The 9,316-nt window shown below is 53.1% G+C and overlaps 1 protein-coding gene across 3 annotated transcripts; it reads right to left on the minus strand.

The window, feature by feature from the left end:
• Positions 1-734: 734 nt before the first annotated feature.
• CNFN (cornifelin) lies at positions 735-3,447 on the minus strand. Of its 3 annotated transcripts, none has more exons than XM_072607928.1 (5): positions 3,338-3,444; positions 2,363-2,469; positions 1,605-1,715; positions 1,026-1,162; positions 735-915 (listed from the first exon to the last, which is right to left on the minus strand). In XM_072607928.1, exons 2-5 carry the CDS (start codon positions 2,397-2,399, stop codon positions 826-828), a joined length of 375 nt encoding a protein of 124 aa, XP_072464029.1. In that variant the 5' UTR covers positions 2,400-2,469; positions 3,338-3,444; the 3' UTR covers positions 735-825. The 3 variants fall into 3 exon arrangements, with proteins under 3 accessions (XP_072464029.1, XP_072464031.1, XP_072464032.1); XM_072607930.1 differs by having other exon boundaries at positions 2,363-2,544; positions 3,338-3,440; XM_072607931.1 differs by lacking the exon at positions 2,363-2,469 and having other exon boundaries at positions 3,338-3,447.
• Positions 3,448-9,316: the final 5,869 nt, after the last annotated feature.

Here is a 9,316-nt window from a genome sequence, read left to right on the forward strand (position 1 = left end):
AGCAGGTGTTTAATGCTTTTTTGATTCATTCAGTTGGGTCTCAGCATCACAGCAATCCTGTGAGCTAATTACCCCTGAGAAAATGGCAGCTTACAGAGATTGTGGCTACCCATAAGTCTAACTTCTAAGTGTCAGAATCAGGACTTGGAACCCAGATCTCCCTGACATTTATGAACACCCTCTGAGTGTTAATTGGAAAGCAACCAGGATGGTGGAAGGGCCTTTGTCCCTGTCATACTAGCACTGGTACTGGGCACAGGAGGAGAGAGCTCAGGAGGGGCATGTTAGGTGTCTCCCAGTATTTGAAGGGCTGTGCTATGCAGGAGGGGTCAAGCATGTTCTTTTTGGTCACAAAGGGCAGAAAAAAAGCGAGTAACAAGGACTGTTCCACAGTGGAACTGGCAGCCTCAAGGGCTGAGGTGCTGAGCCCTCTCCAGAGGTTTTCAAGCCAAAGCAGACATCACCTGCTGGGCACGGAGTAGAGAGAATTCGAATTCAGGCAAAGGTTGGGCTGCCCCCAGGCTGAGGGCTCTCCCAACTCTTCAGTTCGGAGCTTTGTTCTAAAAGCCCATACCCTCTCAGGAGCTCCTGATCGGGGGAGAAGGGCAGAAATTCACCCAAGGTCACACGGCTAAGCCTTGGTGCCCTGGCTCCCTTCCAGGCTTAGCCTAGCCGTGCCGCCGCGCTTCCAAGTTCTAGCCCCCTCAGATTTCCCAGAACACTCGGACACAACATTGGGTTTCTGATTTTATTGGGGGTGGGGGTGGTGAGGGCGAAGGGAGGGGAGGGTCAGAAGGAACAAGTGGGCGGGGCTGGGGCGGGTCCTCACTGTCTGATCTTCAGCTCCCGAGCCATCTGGCAGAGCGTGCAAGGAAGGCAGAAGGTAAGCGCTGCCCAGTCGTTTCCAACAGAGCCCTGTCGGGGGAAAGGCAGAGAGGTTAGAGCGGTATTGAAGATCTGGGGACCCCAGTTATCCTGGTCTTAGGGTCCCAGCTCCCTCCCCTGGAACCTCCAAGTTTCCTCACCAAAATGTGGTAGCGCTCTCTCATGCCAGTACGGAGGGAGTGGAGACCACCAGGCAGATAGGGCGTACAGCAGCACTCCCCGAAATCATCAGCGATGCGGCAGGCCAGGCACAGGGGGGCGAAGGTGCCGCATAGACCTTCAGGGTAGGAGAGAGAGAGGTCAGGAAGACCCACAAGCCGAAGGAAGCCAAGCCTCCCCTCCCCTCCCCTCCCTTCCCCTCTCTCCTCTCCTCTCCTCCCCTCTCCTCTCCTTTCCTCTCCTCTTCCTCCTTTCTTTGTCTCTGTATCTGTGTCTCTCTCCTACCCCCCTCCTCTGGATGGGGTTAGATCTGATCATTTCTATCTGACATTCTGTTCTAGGGCTCTTTCTAGTTCTGAAATTCTGTGGTCTAGGTTCGAAGATCACACCCATCTTTGATATTCTAAGTTGTAAAGTTCTCAGTTCTAACAGCGTTCTCCGTTCTGAGATCCTTCCCAGCGTGGACACTCCCTGGTCTAGGGGCCCTCCTGGCTCTGAGTTCTAGGTGACAGAGCCTGTAGACAGAGGACGGATGCTGGGGCAGGTCGGGGCACACTCACACACGGGCATATCATTGCAGCAGTCCGTGAGTTCTGTGTGCCAGTCACTTTGCTGGGTCTGGTAGCAGGTGCTCTGGCTTTGGGGTTGACTAGTCACGGGGTAAGACATAGCTGGGGAGATCAAGGAAAGAGAAAAGGTTAAATAAGGGTGCTTCAGGTGTCTGCACTTCTTTTCTCCTCTCCCTAACCCTCTCCCTGCCTGGCACATCGGGGCAGCTCGAGAAGGTGGAGGGGGAAAGAAGGGGGAAGGTCTCTCAGGAATTTCACAGCAGCCACCGCCCTCATCTGGGAGGGGGCTCCTCATCTGCCTTTGGAGTCACATCTGGGTGGGACCTGGGGTTTCTTTGACCCATTGGGGGTTTCCCTCCCCCTCCCAGGCTCTGCCTTTCTGTAGCTGGGGAGCGTGGGTCCTCCTGCACATCTGGATATCCGGTGCCTCTTGCACATCTTGGGGAAGGGTGTCTGATGCCATTCCCTGCAGGCGTGTTCCAGGGGAACGCTCCCTCCCAGTAGACAGGATGAGAGCTCAGGGAAATGGGGGCCTCCTCTTGCACTTCTGGGGTCAAGGGGCGTCTTGCGCATCTGGGCTGAGGGCCACATCTGGGAGGAGGGAAGGAGCAGGTGGTCCTCCACATCTGGGGGTGGGGTGTTTCTGCACTTCTGGGGGCCTGGGCAGCTTCTTGGCGGTGTCCGAACGACCCCGAGGAGAAGTAGGGGAGGGGAAGCAGGCAGGGTAGGGGTCTCTCAGTCGAGCGCACCTTTGCCCTTCACGTTGTCATGCATCTCGAACTGCATCCTTGCAGAGATGGTGCGGACCGAGGTGGAGAGGAGGTGCTGAGTAGCTGGCTCCGGGGACACCTACAGACTAGGTGGGGTGGGGGGTGGGGTGGGGGCAAGAGCACTGGAGTAAGGGGAGGGACTGAGGCAGGCGAAGGGGGAGCTGGGGAGGGAGAAAGAGGCCGGGTCAGAGCCCCCCTCAGCCTTTCCCGCTTCCTTCAGTGAAGCTCTTGGTACCAAAATTCATCCATTAGGATTCTGAGGATCTCCAACCCCCAACCCCACGCCTCAGGATTGAGGTGTCATTGAGGGGAGATAGATAAGGAGGGACTGAGGCACCCACAAATGGTCAGTGCGATTCCTGTGAACACTCAGCAATAAAAAATCGGGAAAAAAAGTCCCAATGCAATCAGAGGCCGAGAAATCTGACCGAAACACAGCCTAACCAAGAGGCAAAGTTGCTCATAAGCTGCAGAATGGAGAAAGCTGCAGATATCCTCAAGTGGAGTCCAACCTTCCGAGACTCAGATATAGCCAGAGACCGAGAACTTTACCACACCCAAGGGCCCTGTGGCCCCCGCAAAGACATCGAGGCAGAGTAGCAGAAACACCCACTGAGAGAGAAAAGAGAAACAGAGATACCCAAAGATAAGGGAGAGATAGTCACCTAGAAATATAGGAGAGATAGAGTTGGAATGTAAATGAGACAGAGATGCTACGAGAAATTCAGGAAAAGAGACGATAGAAAAGTCAAGGAGGAGCCTGAGAGATCTGTGTAGAGACAGCCAAGGAGAGAAGAAAGCTGGGGGCAGAACCCCAGAATGATAAGACAGCCAGGGGTAAGCGAGAGACCCTGAGAAAGCGTCTAAAGAAATACCGAAGAAGAGACCGCTCCAGCAGACGCCGGTGGGGGGCTGTCCGGGCTGGGGGGGGAGGGGGGTAGGACGCCTTCCTACCTGGGGAGCAGTGGGCAGGGGCGCTCTGGCTGTTGGGCTGGGTAGCGCTGAAGTTGGCTCCGGCCTCGTCACTTCGTGCCTCGCTCTCTCTGGTTGTGCGTTCTCATCCCGAGCTGGTCTTATATGGGGCAGCTGGGCAGCAGGGGCGGGGCAGTACGGTGACACAAGGTGGAGGAAACACTGGGAGCCAGGCTTAGATGGGGAGTCCCCTCCCCCATCCCCTCTAGGAAATCCCTGCTGACCAGCTCATCTGGGGGAGCCCCAGGACAGATATGGGGATCACTGAGATGAGGGACAGAGACCTGGCATTGGAAGCAAGCCAAAACAGATGCAAGGAGAAGTGGGGAGACCAGGTACATTGGGACAGAGATGAGGAGACGGGGAGATAGAGGTAGAGAGGATCAGAGACACAGAGAAGCAATAGCTTCTGTATTTTACAGTCTTTTTAAGGTGTACAAAGCGTTTCCCCTACCACAACCCAGCAAAGTACATGGTGGATATAATACAAGCCCCATTTTCTAAATGAGGCCAATGGAGGTTTTTAGAACTCATAAATAGCTGCCCAGGGACTTGAATACCTGGTCTTCTGAGGTTCAGTACTCTTCCCATTGACTCTCAAGAGATAAACAAGGACAAATGCAAGGAAAGAGTGAAGACAGGCTTGAAACTGAACCCGAAATTTACTCCCTGTGTGATTGACAGCATGGCCCTTTCTCTCCTTGGTCCTCAATTTCTCCATATGAAAATGAGGGGATTGAACACAGTGATCCCCCAGGTCCCTCTAGAGCAGTATCTTATGGCCTTAAGATGCAATGAAATGTGCAGAGACTGAGATGAAGGCAGATACAGAGGAGAGAGAGAAAAGGGAGAGACAGACAGACAGACAGAAAGAGAGAAACAGAGACAGAGAAAAAAGAAAGGAAAAGTATGTAAAAAGAGAGAGAAAAAGGAGGAGGAGCAAGAAAAATAAGAAGGAGAAGAAGAAAGAGGAGGAGGAGAAGAAAGAGGAGGAGAAGAAGTAAGAGAAAGAAAAGGAGGAGAAGAAGAAAAAGGAGGACAAGAAGAAAGAGGAGAAGGAGGAGAAGGAAAAAAAGAAGAGGTACAGGAGGGGTAAGGAGAAACAGAACTGATAAAGGAATGGATGGAATAAGTATTTATTAAACCAGGCACTGTGCTAAGCACTTTTACAAACATCTCATTTGATCTTCCACAATTCTGGAAGGTAGATGGTATTATTATTCTTATTTGACAATTGAGGAAACCGAGGCAGACAGTGGTTAAATGATATGCCCAGGGTCACACAACTTGTACACGTCTGAGCTTGCATATGGCCTTGTCTTCTTGATTCAGGCCCAGAGCTCTATCCACTGCTGCACTGGAGTTGAGGCTGCCTCTGAATTTCTCTGACTATAGTCAGTAAGAGGGAGGCAGGGAGAGAGAGCAGGGTTGTGTAGGTGTGTGTGTGTGTGGGGGCATTAGGGAGCCCCTAAACTGCCTCCTGCTTCCCTTCACTCTTCCTGCTCTCCTGATCCTATCCACGATAGCAAGTCCAGTTGAGGAGTGGGGAACAGCGTGAGGCCAGAGGGGATCTGCTGTTATGGAGACCTCTCCCTGTAGTCTGTGGGGGTGATATGTCCTTCAACCCCTCAGAACCAAACCCAGAAGCTTGGTAGCTGAGGGAGCAGACACCAAGGAGCACTCTTTCTGGTGGAAAGATTGAGGGTACAGAAACCTAGGTGCTTTCATGGACCCTCCTTGAGGATTAGCCACTGACCCTAACAAGCTCTGCAGGACTTGGGGGGGGTGTGACTCAGTAAGGGAAGCAGCATCAAGGACTGGGTGAGGTCCCTAGGGTGGGTGTCACCCCCAGAAATGCTGGAGCCACCGGAAAAGTGGGGAGTCACCCATCAGGGAGAAGGTGCTGTCACTTGGCAGGGCAGGGTTGGGTAGGGATGGGGTGATGTTGCTGGCCTAGGTGGGGCAGCCACTTCCCAGAGACCCAGGCATCCAGGGCCTCCGTCCCCACCCCTTCAGGGACCCAGCATCCTGATCTCCAGATCTTTTCATAACTTTTAGCCTCCCATTTACTTCCAGGGTTGTTGTGAGCACCAAATGAGATAATTGTAAATGGCTTAGCAAAGTGCTTGGCATACAGTAGGTGCTTAATAAATACTTGCTTCATTCCTGTATTTGTCTCTTAAATCTTAGTCTAAATCTCTCTGAATCTCTGTCTCTTAGGAACAGAAAATTTAATTCAGCTTCCTCATTGTACAGAAAGGGAGGCAGGTCCAAGGAGGGGAAGCCTCTTCATTACATAGTTCTGCTCTCTGCCCCCTATTCTCAGCCTCACTGTGTGTCTGGACTCTGAATTAGGGGTCTTTGCTCCCTCACTTCCTAATGCCCTCCAAGCCCCAGCCCTGCCTTGCTGACTTCATCTTCTGGGCAGCCTGGATGGGGAAAGCAAAGGGAATGAGCTAACAGAAGCCTGGTGTATTCACATCTTCCCCCACCTCTACCCTTCACCCTGGCGGCACCAATTAGCCACAACTGGCTCAGACTAGGTGAGGAAACTGAGACTGACCAAGTGGTGAGGTGGCCAGGGGCAAGAAGGTATGAAAACTGAGGGCTAGGTGGGGTTGGGGCTCAGGCATCTGATGCCCCCTCCCAGCCCTTTTCCCTCAGTGACCCCAAACCACATTCTTCTAAGACCTAGAGGGCAATCAGTAGAGGCCAGAGGCTAGGGCCCTAGACTCCCTGGGTCCCTGATTGGGCTGGGGATGGGAGGCTGGATATCTGGAGTTACCCAATGGAGGTTACTTCAGGCTGGCTCTCCTTGGGAAACCGGTCGAGCCAAGCAGACAGGACAGGGGATAGGTGGGGTGGCTCAGTACCCCCTTCCCAAACCGGCTGCTTCTTCCTGGCTCCACCCAGGACAGGGAATGGGAGGCACCTGGGTGTGCCTACTCAAGCTGGTCCTGTGAGGCCGACTGTGTTTGGGTGTGGGATCTGTGTGTGTCGTCTGTGTGTGTCATTGTGTGTCTTTGTATCAGTATGAGTGCAAGCATGTGTGACCCACAGTGTGAGTATGGGGAAAGGTCTCCCTTCTATTCTGCTTTGTGGAGGTCTCTCCTTAGAGAACGGAAGTGCCTGAGGGCTTCTCCTGTCTCTGCCTCTCCTGTGACTGGCACACAGTAGGCGCTGGATAATTGCTTGTCCATGAATTGATTATTAAGAGCCCATCAAAGGTGATGTCCTTGAGCTGTGGGAACATCTCCCGTGAGGACCAGCGGCTTGTGTATGTCATGTAGTAGTAGAAAGAGCTTTGCTTTGCGAATCCACCATCTCAGATCCTGGCTCAACAACATATTACTGAGTGCCCTTGAACCAGTCACTTCCCTTGGGTCTTAGAGGTTGCACTAGACGGTGTCCCAGGTCCTTTCTAGCTCTGACAGTCCATGAGGCTGTGAGCATGCCTCAGGGGAGGGTGTCAGGGGGACGGGGCTGTTTGGTACACTTCATTGTGCCTTCGGGGCTGGCATTCCCAACGTTGACCCTCGTGTGTCTCTGGACAGGGGTTTCTGATCTCTGCGTATGTTGGTTTCTCTGTCTCTGGGGTGAAAGGGGCAGGGTGGTACAACTCTGAGCATGAAGTCAAAGGACCTGAAGTTGAATTCAGACTTTACTACTTACCTCAAGACCTCTTAAAGACCCTTTTAATTTGATAAAATAAGCATTTGTTAAGTGTGACATGTTCTGTGCTGACGTTCTTGCCAAGTCATTTCAGTCATGCCCGACTCCTGACCCCATTTGGGATTTTCTTGGCAAAGATATTAGAGTGGATGCCATTTTCTTCTCCAGCTCATTTTACAGATGAGGAAACTGAGGCAAACAGGGTGAAATGACTTGCCCAGGGATACATAGTTCGTAAAAAAACATCTGAAGCTGGATTTGAACTCAGGTCCTCCTGAAGGATGCTCTATCCACTAGCTTTAGCCAGGGCAGGAGCTCTATCCACTAGGTTAAGGAGCCATACAAACAAATAAAACAAAAACAAGCATCTCCCTGCCCTCAGGAAGCTAATCTTCTCTTGGTGGGGAGCTGGACTGAGGAATAGAAGGTACACAGCACTGATAACTTGTGGGGAGGGGCTAGTTAGGGAAAGCTTCTTGCAGAAGATGGTACCTGAACTGAGTCTTGAAGAAAGGCACAAGTTATGAGAGGTGGAAGTGAGAAGGAAATAGAACATTTTGGCTGTGTGGGACAGCCTCTGTTCATACTGGTGTGTGTGTGTGTGTGTGTGTGTGTGTGTGTGTGCGTGTGTGTGCGTGTGTGTGCATGTGTGTAGGGGCCAGAGGGGATCTGTGTGTGTGTGTGTGTGTGTGTGTGTGTGTGTGTGTGTGTGTGTAGGGGCCAGAAAGTCAATCCTGAAGGACTCCTCCCTTGCCCTCCAGGTGGCCCTGGCAGTCGTTCCATTCTAGCCTCAGTTTCTCCCTAATGGGGATGACTGGATGGGTGGAGCTGTGAAAGAGGGAGGCGACCAGAGAACTGAAGATGGAGTTGAAAGGGAGGACACCTGTAGGGAAGAGCGAATGGTGTGTGTGTGTGTGTGTGTCTCTTTCACACACACGGATCATATGATTTGGCAGGTGGAAGGGCCAGCTCCTCAGGCACTATCTAATCCCAACACCTTCCTTTACAGACAGGGGACCTCAAGGTCCCACAGCTAGCAAGTGGATGCTGCACTGGGTCTTCTGACTTCAGACTCAGCCCTCCCTCAACTCAGACATGATCTCTTCCCTCCTCTCCCCTACCCCCAAAACACAATTGCACACACATGGAGATGAATACACAGAATTACAATCTCTGTCTCAGGCCCAGAGAGGGAGAGAGAGATCCCAAGGTATGATGGGAAAGGGCCCAGGGTTGGCATTCAGACCACCTGCATCTGCCCCATGATGTGATGTGTGATCTCAGGCAAGTACCTCCCTCTCGTGACCTTAATTTCCCACCTGTAAAATGGGAGAGCTGAACTAGGTGACCTCGAATTCTATGACAACATAGAGATGGAGGCTGAGACAGCTACAGGAAGGGATAGGGAGGCCCCTCTTTCCCCCCTCACAACCCGTCCAGTCAGACCTCAAGCTGGGACCAGGGCAGGTGAGGTAGGGAAGATTCACTCCCAAGGTCCCATCACCCCTGTGACTCACTCCCTTATCGACTCCTCATGGGTTAATGACCTATTTCCTTCCCCCCATTTACACCCCCACAGGCCCAAATGACTATTTTCAGCTTCAGCAGGGCGAACACCTGCCCTCTGGCTCCTAGATTAACTGGAGGCAGGCTCATATTGTCCGGGTCCCAGGACCTGTCCCTCAGTGACATACACGTCCTAATCCCCTAGCTCCCACTGGTGGTGGTGACGGTGGTGGATCTATGCTGAGCGCCGCACCCAGGGCAGCCAGTTGAGGAATGAGGTGAGACCGGTCACCCTTAGTGCTTTATCTGCCCCAAGGAGGGCTAGTCTGCTCCCAACTGTGGGCCCGGCCCCTCTCAGGCTCACCTGGGCCCTACTGCTGTACATTGGGGGTCCCTCTCTGCCCTCTCCTCTAGGCCGGCACCAGCCCTGGGTGCCTTCCTCAGTTTCCCCTCAGCTCTTGTCCCTGGATCCCTTATGGTAGGGGCTGCTTTCTGGTGGCAGTTTGGCTCCTGGGGGTGGCTCTAGCCACTCAAGCTGTTGTCTCCCCTTCTCTACTCTGGACACACATGGACCCAGTTCCTCCCCTGAGGCTTTCCTGTGGTTTGGCGCCAGCTGCCCCCGCCCTATAAACAACTTCATAAAGCCTGGGGCCTGATTCCTGTGCCCTCCAGCTTGGGCATGTCTGCAGGACCCAGGAGGGCAGGCTTCTGGTCCCAGCCTCTGCCCCCGCTCAGAGCCCCACACCGGCAGCCAGCTATCTCAGGCATTAGCACCCCCTGGTG

The sequence above is a fragment of the Notamacropus eugenii genome, chromosome 5 (genome assembly GCF_028372415.1).
Source record: "Notamacropus eugenii isolate mMacEug1 chromosome 5, mMacEug1.pri_v2, whole genome shotgun sequence".
Classification (NCBI taxonomy): Eukaryota; Metazoa; Chordata; class Mammalia; order Diprotodontia; family Macropodidae; genus Notamacropus; species Notamacropus eugenii.